General features: G+C 49.7%; 1 protein-coding gene across 5 annotated transcripts in view; it reads right to left on the reverse strand.

Moving 5' to 3' along the window:
- The window catches only part of MSI2 (musashi RNA binding protein 2), a 228,420-nt gene that overhangs the window by 10,758 nt on the left and 198,384 nt on the right, over window positions 1-19,278 (reverse strand). For 2 of the 5 annotated variants that reach the window (XM_032200675.1, XM_032200674.1), the window contains exon 11: window positions 12,522-12,584. The exons of 2 other annotated variants lie outside the window; for them this stretch is intronic. In XM_032200675.1, coding sequence (XP_032056566.1) covers window positions 12,522-12,584 — 63 coding nt within the window. Of the gene's footprint in view, window positions 1-12,476; window positions 12,585-19,278 lie in introns of all 5 variants that reach the window. One more of the 5 variants, XM_032200673.1, reaches the window with a different exon arrangement.

Genomic DNA, 19,278 nt, shown 5'->3' on the forward strand with positions numbered 1-19,278 from the left:
TTTTTGACAACTTGTTGATCCAGTGCTCTAATTTCTGGATGACTCTCTCATCTACCATAAACAGCCACGCACAATTTGGCAGGCATTTCTACCATCAATGTTTATGATAATAACAACACGTGCTTGAAAGCAGCAGGAAATTTTCAATATAACTATCATTAAGACAAAATGCTTTAAATCAAAGCCATTACCCACTACCAAGACTCAAAGCTCACAAGATTAGGCTGTTTTTTATCTTTATGAAAAATTCATATAACATTCCACAACAACATCTTCTAGCTCGAAGGAGGAAACAATCTAATAACACTTAACGCCGGCGATGGAGATGGAAAGGGGATCGGGGTGGGGGATGTATGGCTCGGGGTGGGGGCAGACAGGTCAGGGAGGTGACATTTGGCCAGCAGCAAGGCACACATGGGAGATGAGGGTGCACAGCCTCCTGGCACCAGTGGCACGGGGACAGCACTTGTCTGAGTGTGCTGTGGCCCCGTCCTCTGCACACAACCAACCATGGGGCCCAGGTAGCCCAGCTGGGACAGGAGCTGTACCAGTGCTTGGGGACATGTAATTTAACTCACTTGGGACTACTGGATTTAAGAGGGGTTGCCCACTTTTTTGCAGGAGGAATATCATCTGTAGCTTTAGGGTAAACACACCTCATTCCCTGAGATACTAAGTTGGCCATCCTAAAAGGACGCTTTTACTGCCTTCCTCAAACCTCTGTGGCATTGTGCTGCAGTGTCTGGAAATTGGGAATTTCCCCAGGAGTTACCCAAGCATTCAAGCCTGCTGTACTGTCTTTGCAAGAACCCGAGTGTAAATGCTGCAGAGGACATTACAGTAGCACCGGGGCTACTGGTGCGGGGCAGATTGCTCCCCTCCTGATTTCCTGAGCATCCTGTGTGTCCTGAAGCGTGAGCACCAATGGCCACATCTCCGTGCATGACTAATGGAGCAGCAGTCACAGTGTGGTGCTGATACTTTAAATAACCACCACAGTACGGACTGCGGAGAAACTCCAGCACTGTGTGCAAAGCTTAAATCGTTAGTGCTTAGAGCCTTACAAATGCCGTGTCGTTAGCTAGCACGGCTCTCCTCTAACAGACAGCTTGGCCAAAGCTAATTCTTTGTGCACTCACAGCTGAAGTTAAGGAGCTTGTACCTTGCTTCTCAGAGATGCTAACTACCCGGAGGTGATTTACCTGAGACTCGATGTACAAATTAATGCCAGTGTGAATTAAGATGTCGGTGCTCGCGATTCTTGCTTGCCATTCAGACTGTGAGAGTGCAGAGACACAGCACTGAGAACTAAATGTTCACGTTTAGGCTCTTCTGTTATATACCAATCACTGCACACAGCTCCTGCCAGAGGCACAAACACGTTTGTTTGTGGTCAGGATGAACTATCAGAAGCATCACTGTCCTGTATCTGCTGTATTTACATACAGCACCACTTCATGTCTGAGGCTAACCGCGCCCGGCACACCTCCAATTCAGATCAATGCTCAAACTAAAAAATGTCTCGGAAATAATGAGCTGGAAACACACAGACGTTCTGGAGAGCAGCAATGTACAAACAGCTCACAACTACCTGAAACATAAAGTGGGAGACAAACCAGAAAAGCAAATCACCCCGGTGTTACAATTAGAGGCGCCGTTCAGCACGGCTCCTGCGGAGACCTGCGTGGTGCCGCACTTCGTTTGCGCTCTTTCCATGCAGACTTGAAAAGCAAACACCTCTCTGCAAGAACCCATGGCAGACAGAGATCCCCTGTCAGTACTGAAAGCCAGAGACATTTTTCTTAGGACAGCCAGGTCAGTCCTGCCTCTGGGAACCCCAAGGGCCAGCTCTGTGCCTTCTCAGCACAGCTCGGCGATGGGGCACAGCGGTGGGCAGCCCTCCCTGCCTGCAGCCCTCCCGGCCCTGCAGGAACAAACAAAATAAAACAACTGTTGGGCTCATCAGCAAAGTAAGTGGTGATGAGGCCAAGAGACACCGAGAGCTGCTATCTGCCTTAACAAGGTACTATTTGTACGTTATTTTCTATCTGCAGTCACACTTTAAAAGGTTGTTCTGTCTCTGCAGCCCCTTTGGAAACGGCTTCACACATCAAAATATCGCAAGGATAACGACAAAAAGCAGTGGGTGGTGAACAGGTTCCCAAGCTCGGCAATTACAGCTGGAACTGAGCAGAGCACAGGAGGGGGGCACCGCCTGACCCCTCCTCGCGGCAGCCGCCTCCCAGACCGCGCGGTGTTGGTGACAATTATTAACACTTCCCAGGCCCGCAGCTAGCAGCAATCCAAGCTGCTATGAACCAAGCTGGACACATCGGTGTGATAATGACAAATGTGAACTTGTGGCGACTGCTCCTGCCTCCGTTCTGGCACTCTCCTGCCAGCACGGCACGGGGACTTCTGCTCCACCGCCGTACGGAGGCCGAGCACTCAGCATGGACACAAACAACGAATTCTGAGCGATGGTGGACGAGCAGAGAGCCAGAGCTGCACAGTCTGAACAGACTGGTGTAAGCTAAAAATTCGAGTGGTGCAGGTGTTTAAAAACCAAGCACCGTCCCCTTGGTGCTCGCTGCAGGCACGTGAGCAGCACCTGTTCTGCTAAAGACTGCACTTAACTCCTCTGAAGCATCAGCCAGAGCTGCTGATGTGCACTGATTTGCCAAAAAAAAAAAAGACATGAAATCCAACGTATTCAAGCCCAGCTTTTCTAAGTCATGCACTTATGTAGCAGGACAAAGAAATGCACTTTCCAGCTTGGCTGTAATTTTTTTGCGAGCAATCAATATTTACTGCCTAATCATATTCTCCATATTGCAAGTTAGCGGTGTCACTCGCGCGCCGGGCCGAGCGCTACACGGAGGCCACACAAAGCTTCACTTGTAGAAGCTGCAATCAGGGAGCCAGCTCTTGTCACAGCCTTACAAAAGGATTTCCTCTCGAGCAGCTCATCTTTAATCATTATAAAAGCACAGAAGTTTAATCCATTTTTGATGTAAGCGCTAATAGCTTTGTGTCCTTGAAGTTCAAAGTGGTCTTCGTGCATGTCGCTAATTAGCCGAGCAAGCAGCCATTCAGCTCCCTCTCATGTTTCTAATTAGATCCTTAACAACAAACAAATGTCGACCTTACAAAGGCTGTGCTACGTTTCCCTCCATTAGTTAAACAGTTTGGGAGGGAGGCGGTTTCCATTTTTCTGCAGTCGCTCCCCCCGAAAACGTCGCTCGAGGATGCCGGGCCAGGGCACTGGGGTGCCTGTGCTGCCCCGCACCGACCGCCTCTCGCTCAGGTGCTGAGCACCGGGGGTCTTGGGTGGGCAGGGACCACCCCAGCCCCATGCTGTGGTCTGGGATGCTCACCAGCTGCATGGAGACCAGCATGTGAAATACAGAGGTAGAGACACTCGGTCCTGTCAGCCATCTTCCCAACAGGTTTCTCCGCCAATTTAGCTGGTTTTACAGTTAATTTAAAATCTGGTGTGGTTTAATTTTTACATACTTCACGTGAAGTGGTTGGGATTGTTTCCTCTTGCTCTCTTTTGGCACTGGATGTCTGTACCAGGCTGCCTCAGAGCCATTTCAGCAGCAGTATCCCCACCACAACGTGTTTGGGTTTTCAGGTGAGGTCCCTGCTCCAGTGCCCAGCTGTGGCAATCGAGGAGGTCCCTGTCCTGAGCACGGTGGCTGCTGCCCCCTCTCTCCATGCCCTGGGCCACGGGCTCTTGCTGCGTTGTGGGACCCGGCCCCAGCACTGTACGTGCTGCCAGTGCCTGTGCATGAAGCTTTAACACTTATTACCATCCATCCAGCTGGCAAATGAGGGCTAAAGCTTGCGATTCTGTGCTAATGCAGACCTCTCTCTAATAATTTTTCTATTTAAAATGAACAAGAGCCAAGCTAAGAGAAGCTGGCGCCTTCACCTCTCGCTGCGTAACGTGAAATCTGTTGCTACTTTTACCATGGGCAACCACATCTGCATTAATTGTTTACCACAGCCCGGACAGGTCTTTTATTAATATTAATGAGTAACAGGGAACAAAAGGCCCCTTTATTTTTAGCCTACTCTAATTGCGTAGTAATTACTCATCTACAAAACAAATGAGCCAAACTCCATTGCCATAGCAACAGAAACTCCGGCCTCCCACTGTAACACATTAACTGGCTATCACTCCTGTTAATTTTAAATTGAAGCCTTTTGTACAATAACAGACAATACTGGAGGAAAATTAAAACAAAACCAGGTCTTTGTTCCGCTGCCTGATGCGGCCGCAGGGGAGGGCAGCGCGGCAGGGGCACCTTCCTGCGGGGTGGACGCCTGTGGGGGCAGCAGTCCTGGGCCAGCCAGGAGGCAGGTGAGGTGTGAGGCTGCGTTGAACCCTGGTGCTCCCATGCCATGATCCTCTTGTGCCATGGAGTTTGCACCAGGAGCCTGCACAGACGTTTCCACCAGACTCTGCTGGTCAGACAGGTGCCCCCCTGTACGCCTGCACTGCTTTGCACGCCTCTCTTGGGATGGGCAAGGGGAAGACCCTCCCCATCACTGCTGCATTTGTTTAGCTTGAAATTGTTTTGTTGATCCTGCTCCCTTACACCCAGGCCCAGCACTGGGAGGAAGGAGAAAGTGGCACTGCTCTGCCCACCAAAATGAGATCTTGGACACGTGTGTCAGTAATCATGTACATTCCTGGCCTTCATGCCCCGCGCAGGACCTCCCTGACCCATGCCCCTGCTGCCAGCAAACATGAGCTATGGGCACCAACAGGGCTAAGGCTGCCTGACACAGGTTTTTGGTAATAACACCCTGGAAAGGAAAGCATGAGCTCATGGATGAGGAAACTGCGAGACGCTGTGCCTATCATGCGATGTCTTGGAGAGCCGAGGGCACCGGTTCATCTGTCAGCAGCAAATACCCGCGGCCCCTTTGCAGGCACCTGGAAGCCCTCAATGGCACACAGCTCTGGGCTCTTGCTATAACTACCAGGAAATGCCTCTAAAAAGCCCCAGATGTGTGAATCGATTATTTTTAAAAAGCTCGAGTTTATATACCTGAAGACCAATTTCGCCTTCTCCAGCAATTACTGATCCACACTCCTCATGCTAATCCAGAGCCAGATGCATGCTAACATCTGCTGCAAGGAAAAATGCCGCTGCGTCTTTTTGACTTTATCTCAGAAAGGAGAGAGGGAAAAATATAACTGTAATTATGTATTTACTTCTAAAACATTTGGGGAGAGAATCAGCATGAAAATACTCACAATAGTGTGTCTGTAAAATGTGCACCGTGTCACATTTAGCCGTTGTCCCACTAATGGGTAACAGCCTGCGCCTGCTGCCAGCCAGCCGAGTTGCTCCTCAGCTCAGCGAGTACTTTACGCTGCTGGTGATTAAAATGCACGAGACGTGCTCGTGTGCTTCAGTACCTCATTGCACCAGTCAGCTCACGCTGAAGGCCCCGCTTTCAAACTTCACAATGGCTCGTCTGCATCTTGCGTGGAACAAAGTTTAATTACGAGGCCGAGAGCTCTGTCCCTCCGTTCCTACTGGGGAAGACACAGCCAAACGGCGTCACTTGGCCACCGCAGCGCTCGGAGGGGCTGCAGCACAGCCTGCCCGGCCACGGGGCTGCACGGGGCACGACGTGCGTCCCGCACGAGCTCTGCCAGGGAGCCTTTTCCCACTGAAAATAATTCTCCTGATTGAAAAGACTATTAAAAGTTAGCCACTAAATTCATGAAAGATTAACTTACGCTGTACTTAAGTCTGCACTTCAGAGGTGGTCACTAATTGCACTGGAGATGATTTATCAAGTGTGCGAGATTTTCTATTACAAAATTATTGATTAAAGCTGATGTATTTAAACCACAATAGACTTCAGCCAGGAGCCCTGTGAAACAACCGCTGCGGTGGTCAAGGCCTAATAACAGCGGCACAAAATTGTTTTAAATCTACTGAATTTACTACTTTGTCCTTTAGAAAGCTCAGTCCCACGAGGATTTAAAAAACCAGGAAATGGCATCCTAGAGTAAAAGAAGACAAACAAGGCTTGTGGGTAGCCTGAGTTCTGGAATGAACAGGAGCCGGGGCTATAATAGCCCCAGCAAAAAGCACCTAGGGAAACACCGACAGCCCTTCTCACGTAGCCATGCTACACAGGCTGGAGGAGAATGGCATATTCACTGTTCAGACAGGTCTCAGTGCAGTCTGGCTTCTTCTCTGTTTAACACGAGACATTTGTCTTTGTGCTCACCCATTACCGGAGCACAAAGCTGTGCGTGGTTCTTTGTCTTACCCCTCCCACCCTGACCGCCTGCAATGCTCTCAAATGCTGACTGCCTCTGCTAGGAAGATAAGCAAAAGATAAAATCTGATGCAGCCATTAATTTTTTGATGCATCAGCCGTGCTGAGCTCCAGTTGCCAGCCTCTGTCACATAATTACAGGCTGTTCCAATGGAGTGAGAAATTTCAGCCTGCTTGCTGCTCCCAAGTGGTCCACTTGTTAGGTTCTGGCTTTTGAGATTACATAGCTTGGATTAAATTTTATGTACTTTTATATAGCAAAATAAAAGAAGGAGAGTAGTTCCATCTGAGCTGCTGAGCCACAAGGGAGTCCTCTCAATGGGCCGTATAAATCCCAGACTGGCTCATCACTGGATCTCTGAAACACTCCTCCTCCTGACATTTCTGTGTGCCGGCGCCAGCTCCGCTCCTTCCACACACAGACTGACTGCGGTCCCACTTTTTTATGGCTGTAATTTGCTAACACTATGGGTGCCTAACGACAAGATTAAATTTTTAGAGCACCTTCTTTAAGTATAAGACCAGGATTCCTAAACCCCATGCAATTTGTCGCTCTGCTAACTTTTAGATACACTCCTCACTTCATCATATGCCTCGCGCATTAAACAGTGGGTCCTCCCGTCTCCTTGGCAGATTGAGATTGAAGGGGGAAATTATTCTCCCCCTTGATGCAGGAGTGGTTCAGCTCCTCAGGGGCAATAAGGGAAGTAATCTGGGTGGCTCAGATTGCCTTGCATGGGCTTGCATTGTGTCGGCTCCATCCAAGCAGTTGTTTGGTTGATTTACTTCATGTTCTATTAGAGGTAAGGAGCGGATACAAACTCTTAATTACATTTTGAAAGCCCATTCTGGATATTTTATTTCCTTTTAAAGCACTTGCTGAAATAAGTGCCCTAAGATTGCCTGTACCCAGCGGAGCAGGAACATGCTCAAAGCACGCTCAGTTTGCAGGGCATCGCCTGAGCGCCCAGGGAGGAGGGAGGCTGCGGTGGGACGGTGCCATACAGTATCTGTCTGATCCCAGCAGGGTACCTTCTGACAACCAACAAACTAAACAAATAAGCAAAGCCTAATTCAGGATCTCAATTACCATCTGTGAAGCTTACTGACTACAACTGCATTTGTGGAAGAATTTAAAAAGTTTAGTGCATAAACCGGGGCATGAGAAGCAAAGACGCTTGCTGGCTCAATGGCAAAGATGATGAACTTGTCTCAAACTCCTAATGCCGATATTTATGAAATGTTAAATCTTAATAGAAAAATGTTCCCTTAAGCTCAGTGACATGGCAATGAATACAAACCGCCACTAGCTTAGAGTCTCTGTTGCATAACAAGATTTAAGGTTTATGACCTAAAAACAATTGCTTTACAGCTCAGGACAGTCTGCAGGAAGCTGCTTCACACACATGGTATTATACAGACACCCAAATGGAGTGATTTGCATTTGGCACATCTGGTCTACAACTGCTAACGAATGATTCTATGGGCTAATATGGGCGAGTAACAGGCTGATGAAGAAACCATGATTGTAAAATGATTTAAAAAATATCTTAAATTCTTTTAAATACAAAATAAAAATAGGAGAATATAGTTATACTCAGCATTTTAATTCCTAGGGACTTTAATTTGAAAAAAATATAGCAAATTTACTATCAACATAACAGCATGTGCGGGTTCTTGTACAGAAGGGTGTAGGTTGCCTACAGCCATGTTCAATTTAAACTTCCAGATAATGGGATTTAACAAATACGGTACTATGGATCCAAGCCTTTAGCAGCTCTCTGCTTTATTGATAGCCCTACACTTTCAATCAGACCAAGGCTATGCTTTTAACTGCCGCGCTATTTCACGTTGATGGTACCTATAATATCAACTCAACAATGCATGTTCTACAACTACATCTACTGCTACCAGTACGACTACTACAGTGCATGCATTTAGTTCAGTCCCACAGATACATACACTCTAAGAACAGGCAAGGGGAGATGTGAAATGTTTTACGGGGGACAACAAGTGTTTTGTTTTTTAAGTAAGGGAAATTAATAAAAACATCAAAAGAAAGAAAGTGTACAAAAAAATAGAGACATTTCTCAAGAGTTGATATGAGTCGTTTCTTGAACCGTTTCGTCTGAACAAGCAAAAAACATGCAACCAGCTGCTACTAACAAGAAGCTGGACACTGAGAGAGGATTAATAGGTGTGGACAAACCTTCCCGCTGAGAGCGCTCAGAAGAGTGTTTGAGAGGAGGTGTGCACGTCCGAGTGTAAGAGAGGCCGGAAAGTATGCCTCAGAGACACCCTCTCTCACAGCAGCCCCAACCAAGCAAGAGAGAAAACAACAAAACATAACTGCTCACACTCACCATCAAGGTCAGTAGCTCGCGTTACTAGATTCGTTATACTGGCAAGTATAAAGTACAGTAAGGGGTTGTCGGGGCACGGGGCTCAAAGCCGGGACTGGCGCCCGAAATCCAGATGTGCCGGAGGCGGGGGCCGGGGAGGGGGCTCCTTGCGCCGTGCCCCCGCGCTGTCCCACCGCGCTGGGCGCCGCCGGCCACCTCGGCGGGCCAAAGCGTGCCCGTCGGACCCGCCGCGCCGGCACGGCTCACCTGGGACAGGCGTGCGCGGCTGCCGCTGGTGCCGAGCAGCGGGGATCGGGCTGAGATTATGGCCTTAGCGTTTTTGTCTCCAGTCATCAGGGAGGAATAGTTGGTGGCAACAGGTTGGAAACTGGAAAAATCTCAGACTTGTCAATGAACCCAAAAGGAAGGAACAAAAATCCTCTCCTGCCCATTTTTTTCTGTCTCACTTTCCTTCCAAATTAATCCCCCCCCATGTCAAATGCAAGATAAAAATGTCCCCCCCTCCCACATGATTTTATTTTAAAAAAAGCATTTACAAGACAAAAATGTTTTACACTTAAAATATGTCAGGTGGATTTAAAAAGAAATGTGACATTGATAGTGAAGTTGTCTAGGAGGAGTTTGCAGCACTCAAACTTTTTAAGTTTGCTCATTTTCCATGGCTCAGGTCCCAATTCATTAAAAAAAAATACAAGAATGGATGAGGTTGTCAAAAGCAGCCGAGGGATCCGGCAGCACAGCCCCACCTGACGTGAATGGATGTGGCCAAACCCCCTCATCAGCTCAAGAGACCTCAGCTATCGCCTCCTCACAGGGATGTGGACCGGGCATGTGATTTACTGCGAGAGGCATCGCTGCATTCACCCTGCCCGCAACTGAACGGCTAGGCTGAGCCTGAATTTATGACTGACATTGAGCACGAGTGGAGGGAAATGTCCCTTTTTGCTGATTGTAGGAGATAGCTGCTGTGACAGATAAGAGAACTTGTTTGATCGAGCGTGGTAAACTGGTGGCCGTGTTCTCACAAGCTGCAATAGGAAAAGAAGGGGAGAGGGAAGCGAAGACCGGACAGCGCAGGGGACAGGGCCAGGAGTTGCCCACAGCCACCGCGGCCCCGCCGCAGCCCCCATGCGGTTAACTGCCCCCGGTGGGCTGCTCCCGCTGTTAAGCAAACATGCAGGTTTCCTCCAAGGACACAGGACCACCACCCCAGGAGCATCGGAGGTCATTAGTGCCCACACACCAGAGCCGAGGGGGTTTGGAAATGGAAAGGCCGCAGTCTCCTTGGGAGACCAAGACGCAGGCCCCGGCGCCAGGCTGGGTGCCGGTGCTGCAGAGCCGCTGTGCTCGGTGGTGAGGGCAGGACCTGGGGCCAGGTCACCGTGGAGGTGGCCGGAGGGGACACAACGCCACGCTGCCCGCAGTGGGGCTGCGGAAGGGGCAGCAGCCACAGGGCCCGGCCTGTGGCCTGGGGCAGGGCAGGCCAGCAGCAAGATGGGGCAGGGGCATTGCCTGGGCACTTTCTGGCTCCGTCCGGGCTGAAGAAGGAACTGGGCCAGCATGGGGCAACGGTGCTGTGCTCTGGGCTTTGGGCTGGGGCATGTGCAAAGGAGGGCTGTGCAAATTTGTAAAGGGAAAAAAAAAGAAAAACCAACAGAAAAGAAGAAAAACCCCAAACATTTTTCTTGTAATGAATCGGGCCCATACACTGTATCACAAGATCATACTCTACTGCTCCTGAATACAATTCACTACCATGGCTGGATGGAAGTGGCGAACCCAGGATGTCCCTTCCAAAAACTGTCTTTGGATGGAGATGACTCTACATGAAACACACTGTGCCCAGAGCAGGGCTCACTGCACGTGCAAGTGGCAGCGGGGCCGGGGCTGCAACAAACCCACCTTCCTCCTTGAGATCTTGGGGCTGGGAGGGGTTCTTTTGATTCAGTTTTGGGGTTTTGCCAGTTTTGTGCAAAGAGGCAATTTCGAGGCTTGAAAGACATTTCCAAACACCATACTGCTCTTTAAACTTGCCAGAAAGGGTGTTGTTAATTTAGGATTAGTTTTAGTTTCGTATTGCAAGTTCAAATAAAAAACAAAAGAAACAAAACAAAACAGAAAACCCAACAGAAGGAAAAACAAAAAACACTCAAATTAAAGACAAATGATTTTCAGGCACAGAATTGATCAATGCTCAGTTCAGTTGTAATGGGCACCAAAAGCACTCCGATTAAAAAAAATAATAATCAGGGAAGCAACGTTAATCCAGCCAAACCCTCTGTGCCTTGCTAAGGGGCAACTCACCAGGTCTGTTTGTACGTAAAACAAAACCTGAAGGGCAAAACATGAGGAAGAGGCAGAAACAATGAAGTCTTTTTTTTTTCTTCCTGAAATCATATGCAAAAATCAACCCCTTTTTTTCCTCTTTGTTTCTTTTGTTTGATTGCTTTTTTGTTTCCCTCTGTGAAGGGGCAGCGGGAAGAGCAGGGAGATTGGGGATCCCCACAACCAGTCTGGCAAGTCACCCCTTAGGCGCTCTCTACATGCCACAAAATGGAACTGGTACAGATAATCCTTTGTAGCCTGCAAGCAGTGCCAGTTTGCATGGAACGGAGTTCTCCTGGTGTCTTGCTTTGGCCTCCATGGCATTAGGCTCACACTCGAGACACATCAGGGCCTGCGCCCTCCTTCTGACCCGTTGCGTAGCGGTTTAGTCGGCTCTTTTCTGGAAGAGCCCAGTTCACGCCCTGGGACTGCCAGAAAAGTCACCAAGAAACCCCCACGTCAGGACTGCGTCATGAGTGAGCTGGGAAACAGCTGCCAACGCCACGTCCTCCGCCCGGGCACAGGCCTCTGCCCGGCACAGCACTGAGGGGCCGGTGGCTCTGACCCCAGGGAGCAGCCCCCTGAGCCGGGGAGGCCGCAGATGGCTTCTCCCTCGGCCAGGCATGCATGGGGACAGGCCAGGGCCAGGGCAGAGGAGGGCGCTGACAAAGGAGCAGCTCACTGATGACTGCACTGAACACTTAATTCCCTAAGTAAAGCACTAATTCATATGTTTATCTGAATTTAAAACCAAAGGTAATAACGGTAATTGGCAATGATTTATTTATTTCCCTTAAGGGGAAAAAAATAAAAGTTTTCAGAAGGACAGGAAGAAAAGCTTTGGCATTTCTCATGGGAAGCAGGCCGGAGTTTGCAGCAGGGAATGGAGGTGGTCGCCCAAGAAAGGGGCAAATTGCCATCAGTGCTGGGTTGCTGGCACTGCAATGCATGTCCCTGACCCTGCAGCACCGGGGTGCACTTCTCCTGCTTGCCCACCGTCACCCCTGCACAGGAAGAAAACACCATCCCAGTAAGGGATGTGTCCAGACTGGTTTGAAGTGGGGAGCACAGCTCTGAGCACAGCAGGAGCCCATGCTGCTGCATTACCTCAGTGCAAACTTTCCATGAGAAATGAAAACTTTTTTTCAAAAAAACTCCACATTTTTTCTTTGTTTTGGTGTCCTTTATAATCTCAAATTTAAACCAAAGAAACAAAGAAACCAACATAATAAAGGAATAAATAAAGAAACAAATCAGAATATCTACCCAGGTTTTGGCAGTTCTTACGCCAATCTCCTGCAAGGTGCTCCAGGCCCCGTGGCCTCTGCTTGTAGTTTGGGTTTGGGTTTGATTTTTTTTTTTTTTTTGATTTTTTTTTGGTGATTGATTTTTCAGGTCCCCAGGATAAGTGTGAGGAAAATCAGAGAAATGATGGAGAGCTGCAGCCACACAGAATACCGACAGAGCTTTTACCTGACCCTGCACTCTGAGGGTTTGCTCTTCCACGGGCCCCCCTACCTGATCCTCTTGCTGCTGCCACGGCTGCCGCTGCTACTGGTCCATAAGCCGCTGCCGGAAAACCTGGCCGTGGAGAAAAGGAGAAGGGTAAAGAAAGAAGCCAGCGGGCACCACGCGTCTCTGCGGGGCGCGGGCGGCCGTGGCCTGCTAAGGGCAAGGCGTCTCCGAAGGGCAGCGTGAGGCTGTGGTCCCAGCTCCCCGTGCCATCGATGGGCACCGCGTTTGGGAAGAGCCGAGCCCTGCCCGTGTGCCTGCTGCAGGCAGTCTTTGCTGGTACAAAGGTGGCCCAAATCTCCCTGCAGAAGATGTAAACAGCAGCGTGTGCCACTGACGGTGCTTCGTCCCGCGCGTCTGGCCATGGCACTGGGGGTGGATAAACTCAGAGGGACGCCTGCAGCACTGAGCTTACATCTCCTTACTTTCAGATGGTTAGGGTCGGCCCGCTCGCACAAAACAATGGGTGTGTTTCGTTCTGTGCTTATTTGCAAGTGATAATAACGTGCTGATCTATAGATATAACAGTAATGGAAAATACGAGAAGGTCCTCATGTCAAGATCACAGATTTGCTGGGATCAAGCAGAAAAAAATCACCGGAATGTAATTTAAAAAAGAGAGAAAGAAAAAAGCTTTTGAAAGCAAAACAGCCACAGATCAAGGATCTCTAAGACATATACCCTGCTACAGGGGGGCTGAGACGTTACAAATGAATGAAATGCTGCTAGCAAGATTTCAGATTCGGTTTCTTTACTTAATTAATATTAAAAAGATCTGCCAGAGGCTCTGACTTTAAATATGTATTTTAAAAGGGCAATGGCAAGGTCCAGGCTATCAGCAAGAACCCCAAATACCCTTGCTGCAAAGTCAACAAAGCAGTCACAGCACTCCCGGTCTTTGGGAGCTCCGGCTGCTTCTGGTGCCAGCCAGGACACCCTCTGGGGTGCCACGGCACCCGCCCCTCAAGCATGCTCCAGGACTTTGATCACAGCTGCTTTGCAATGCTGAAGAGCCACACAAAAATAACTGAGCCAACAGAAAAGAGAACAGCAAACTAGAGAGATGGAGAGTGAGATCCAGAAGAACCAGCAGACTACGAGCCCGCTACCTCTAGCGCTACCATCTCAGCTACAGGGAATCTACCGGGGGCAGGAACAGAGAGCAGCTAGGCTAGAGTGACTTGAGGCTACTTAAAACATTAATTAAAAAAAGACATACTTGCATTTAAATATGGTAATAGGGCTGTTGAGGGAAAAGAAAAAGTCTAGGTAAATGTATGCAGAGCTACCCCAGGCTGCTGCCTGCTGCTGCTCCCCGCCCACAGAGCCCATGCACGCAACAAATCCTGTTACTTAATGCCACTGTGAAATGTTTGTTTTCATTATGTTGATGATCTGCTATGATCTCCGAGGAGCGGGATGCAGTGGGAAACACATCCATACTGGGGGATATTGTAACCAAAGTGCACTCTTGCTGGCGATGGACACGTTAACCCTGGCTGGCTCCCCCTGACATACGGGTAGTGGATCTACAATATCCTGGAGTGAGAAGACTTCATTGTTAGAAAGTCAAACCAACCTTCCAACAGCAGGGAAAACACCTGTAGGACAAGCGCACAGGCTCTGGGGCTTCATTTTTGTGCAGAGGTGTGCCTAGGCCAAACCCCAAGCTGGTGCTGTGGGTGATGCAGGAGCAGAGCTGGCACTGTCCTTAAAGCCTCACGGCACAGATTCTGCTAACACGTCCTGAGAGCAGCATCCTCAGCGTTCCCTTGTCCAGCCGGCCACCAGCAAACCTGCCACTTGGAGGCTCTGGGGGCTCGCTAAACCATCCGCAAGGGATCAGAGTAGCTGTGTATTTCCCATGGAATAAAATGCCTCTGCCAAAACCAATCTAATACCCTTCAAATCACCAAGCATCCCCTGAAAGCAGCATAAAGAACAGGGCTGGAAAGTTTGTTTCTCTTGTTCAACTGCCAGGGACTCTCAGCATCTATTTGAAATGCAGGACAAAAAGTTTTGCCACGCAAAAGAACGAAATAACAAGGGTGGAGAAAGCACTCCACAGAAAGAGCCCGAACAAAGCATTTATTATGGCATTCCTGAGTTCACTGCAGACAGATGTGTGAAAAATTAATCCCTCCTCCCCCAACGAAAGCCATTCTCCTGATTCTGAGATGAAAGCATCTGTGGGACACGGCACTCCAGACAGCTCAAGTGTGATCGGGCCTGCTCGCGTGCTGCCGGGACAGCCGCATGGTGCAGCAGGATGGCACGGCCGCTGCACAAGTGGGAGATGGAAGCAGTGATGGATTATCCCGACTGGCAAAACCTGCTTACCAGTACAGACTCACAGACTGGCTCCATCACTGGAGGATCCCTAAATCAATCCTACACTCTGAAAGTAATCAGTCCCACACATCAAAATTACATTTGCCAGGCACTGCATTAATCAGCTCCTTCATCTGAAAACAAATTTCCCAGTCATCACACTACCGAGCACATTAATGCTGTGTGATGTCTAAGAACTGTGCCAACTTATGCCTAATACTTACGGAGTTCTTTGTCCCTGAATCTCTCAGGAATGATCGGCAGCTGACACTGTCTCCATTTCACAGATGGGATAAAATGAGGCACAAAGAAGCAAAGTGACTCCAGAAAGTTATCTGCAGAGAGCAAAGGATGCAGCCTGGCTCTCAGCCATTCTGGTCTCAGGCTCCACCACCAAATCTCTTAAATTCCCTTAACACCAATCCTATAGCAGTACTGGAACACTTTTGGTCATGCTGTATTATTACCTCCCACTGTTTATACATGTTTAAATCAGTGAGGACTTTAAACAACGATACAGTGACAGTGAAATTAACACCGAACCCTTTCTGTGTACTGCAGGAAACTTCTGCCTTAATCGTCCTTCTGTGTTCCTGTGCCATTGTATTAGAATTTGAGAGCTGGGGCACCTGGAGCTATTTAAGGAAGCAGAAAGCATTAGCAAGCACTTGTGCTAGTTTCTGTGCCCCAGAAGCAATCTGCTCGTCCACAGAGCCTCTTGCTGGCCTCGCAGATCACACCAGCACCTCGGTGAGGACGTCTGCCTGCGTTCCAGCAGTGACAGCCCCTTCCCCTGGGTTTAAACCAGCTCCCCCAAATCCCTGCAGCACCTTCCAGAGAGCTGCTCCCCAGGCAGTGGCAGAGGCAGATCTGCTCTGTCCTGCCCTGACCGATGGCCCTGGGGCTGCCTCAGGAGCTCGCCTTGGCAGAGCCGTGCACCGAGCCTCTGCAGCTGCTGGGACTGGGACCAGGCACCCAGACCAGGGCACTGGGAAGCCACTGGGAGGCACTGGCTGCAGCACGCTCTGGATCCAGCCCCCAGCAGCAATCCCACCCTCTGAGGTGCAGGGGGCCCAGCCTGGCTTCCTCCAAGCCCGCTGTGCTCTGAAGTCAACTGGGAAATCAGGAAGGGCTGGAGGGAGAGAGAGACTCGTTCACCCTGTTTGTGTGAGGGCTCCAATTCTCGCAGAAACAACCCCTGTCCTTCCTTGTGTATCCTCTGCATATAATTGCCTAGAGAAAACAAGATACCAAAGCTGTTCCAAAGGAGCAAAGTGCCCACTTTAGGCGTTGCAATTAGAAGGTATTTTACAGTAAATGTTTTGCAGTGGGCTCGCACACTGACCAGGAAAGCCCTGAGGATTCACAGCAATTTCATGCTCTCTTATTGCTCAGAATGAGCCAAAGCCAGTATTTGGAGGTCAATTTTTCACAGATAAATTTTTTCTGCTTCCTGCATCAATAGTTTCACTTTAAATACTGAAGCCGCCTTGTGCGAGGGAAGACGGACACATCTGTTTTTAAATGCTGTGCCCTGAGGTCACAGATGGAGTCAGTGGCTGTCTGCAAGCAACTGCTTTATCCAACACACAAACAAGTTTGGGAGCAGGGGATCGAAAGGGTGGAACGCGACCGACAGCAGCAGGACAGGACTTCAGCAGGCAGCATGCAGCCCCACTGGCTCGTACTTGGTGTTACCAAGCAGAAAAAACTAAGACCTGGGGATTTAGCAGATCTTTCAGGAGATTTGGGAACAAATCTGGCAAGAACAATGCTGCGTGAGGAGGGCTCAGGGGCTCTGTGGGGGGCACACAGCATTGCAGCTCTCTGCAGGACCAGGACCGGGCCCTGGGGCTGCCCAGGAGCCCCTCCAGCAGCAGGGGACTGGGGCCACTGGTGCTTCCCGTGAGCCACAGCCCCTGCCCCGTGCCCCACAGCAGTGCTCTGGGCCGCAGTGACGCTGCCTGCAAAGCCAGCTGTGTCTTCACTCTGCTTGCTTCCTTCTCAAACCACATTTCTCCTCTACCCCAGCACGAAGCTAGCCAAAAGACTAGAAACAAGTGAAAAACACAATAAGCATTATATACCCCCTTCCTCTCTGCTGCCAGAACATTATAAACTGTCTCCCATTGCAATAAAGCAAATTACACCCATTTGTTTTCAAGGGTCTGCACCTCACTCTGAGACAGGGACAGCGTTTGCATCGCCCGACCATCCCTTGCTGGGCTCTGGAAGCCCCCTGCAGTGCCAGGAACGAAGGCACGGTTTGAACACAGTGCCCTTTTCATGTCGCTCAAGCTTTGAAAAGAAAACATCCCAGCAACAAGGCAGGAGAAGCTGGCACACGCTTGCCAACTCCCTGAGAGGGGAAAGCAGAAGGCAGCGGCTGTGCGGGTCTCTTGTGCTGGGGGTCTCACTGCAGACACGGCCAGCTCTTCGCTTCCAGTCTGTGCTACTGGGGGAGAATTGAGGAGGGAGGAGTCTTTGTTTGTACTTGTAGATGATGGCAAGGAACTGCCCAGCTCAGGCAAACAGCAAAGAAGCGACCTCTGCTGAAGCGTGTTGTGGCCACATCCTGCTGGCTGGCGGTGCTGCGGGGAGCTGGGGGGTGCTCGGAGCCACCCAAAACTTCACTTCCAAGTGCTGCCCCGCTGCCAGCCGGGCCACTGCTGCCATGGCCACGGCCAGACCGTCACCAGCCCTCCCCTGCTGTCCTGGCCCAGATGGGCAGCCACACCAAGTGCTTCAGGCTCGGCTCTGCTAGGCCCCTGCAGGCCCCAGGAGGACACGAGATGCTGCGCTCTGCAAGCAGCCAGACAACAGCAACCAAACAAGACCAAAAGGTCACAAAGACCCGGAGAATCAGGTTTTCTATCAAAAAATACTACACAAAGGGTTTTTCTCTGCTTCCTACCAGCTCAAGCACGTAGGGCAGAAGAGGTCATACGCTTAGACTTCGGCACTAAGCACATGGATTTAAAGCAACAATAAAAATGCAAGCTGAGAGTCTCAAATCATCATCTGCCTTCAGCACCAGACTTCAGAAAAACAACAGAAATTATGAGATGTGCGTGGAGAATAAAAGCCACCATAAAACGAGCAGAATACTGCCTCCCAGTTTACCAACTATTTGCATGCGTTGGCGTCGCAGCTGAGCACCGGGGCTCAGCCTCCCGAGCACCGCTCCGAGCGGGGCGTTTCGGAGGCCGGGCGGCCGAGCTCCAGGTTTCCGTCCCGCCTCATCTCACAGCGCTTTGTCTTTTAGGCTGCCCCGGCTCACGCAGCGTGCCGATCCACATCAGTCGTTTGGGAGTTCACTTGATCTCCCAGAAAAAAAAAGTGTGAAGTCGAGAATGTAAAATCGTCTGCAGGTTGAGTGGGAAAAGGCGAGGGGAAACTGATCCCCTCCTTTCAAGCAGCGTTACCAGCGGCTTTGATCAGCACAGAAAAGCGTCGCGAGGCTCACAGCTGTCATTTCAAATGGGTTCTCGCCTGCATTATTCTTTCCATTAGGCAGTGTTATCCTCTTTGTAGGATCTTTAGGCTTCATTTCAAAAGTATCAGAGACTCACAAGCATGAAGCAGAAGAGCCCAGTAGCCTTTTTTTGGGAGGCGGGCAGGCGTGGGTCCAATTTACTGGACACAAATGCAGTCTTTAATGGTGAGCACGCACAAGGGAAAGCTCCATCCCAAAACAATCCCTTTATGTTTAAAACCTTCATCTTTCAGTCCTCTGTCTCCCCCTCTCCTTTTCTATAAGAAACAAGAATGAGAAAGGAAAACCAGCTGCCATTTCAAGCTTCAGATTAATGACTAACCGCTCACCGTACAGAGGAACATACACAGAGAAACCCAATTTTATCTGGGCTTGGTGAAAGACGAGGATTCTACCAAACCACTCGCGTGTTATCACGGTTTAGTAGCAATTAACACTTTTGGATTTGATCGAAGACCCCGTCAAGCCCTCCCCACGCCCGCAGGACGTGACCGTCTGCAGCGCCTGGCGCTTCCAGCAGCGAACCCGCCGTGTCCCCACGGACACGCTGCCTGCCCGATGGCCAGGGGGGAACAAGGCACAGGGCAGTGGTCCATGGAAATGGAGAATTTGTCTCCTAAGCTTTCGATCAATTCTATTAATGCTTCTAGCTTCTCCAGGCCTGCTCAGAGTTCTTTATTGTGACAGCCCCATTAAGTGTTTCCCTTTGTCTTTATATGCTGTGTTACATCAAGCTTATTAAAATCTATTTCACCAGGTCAGAAAATTAGCGAACTTCAGATACAGCACATCATGCATAATGGAAACCTCATTAAACAGCCCGCTGTGTTATTCAAGGCACAGTCATCTGCTGCTTAAAATGTACGATGCGTAGCAAGATTTTGTAGGAAAATTCCCAACGTCAGACACCCGTAATGCACTTCACACCGGATGCGT

This window comes from Aythya fuligula, chromosome 20 (assembly GCF_009819795.1).
Source record: "Aythya fuligula isolate bAytFul2 chromosome 20, bAytFul2.pri, whole genome shotgun sequence".
NCBI lineage: Eukaryota > Metazoa > Chordata > Aves > Anseriformes > Anatidae > Aythya > Aythya fuligula.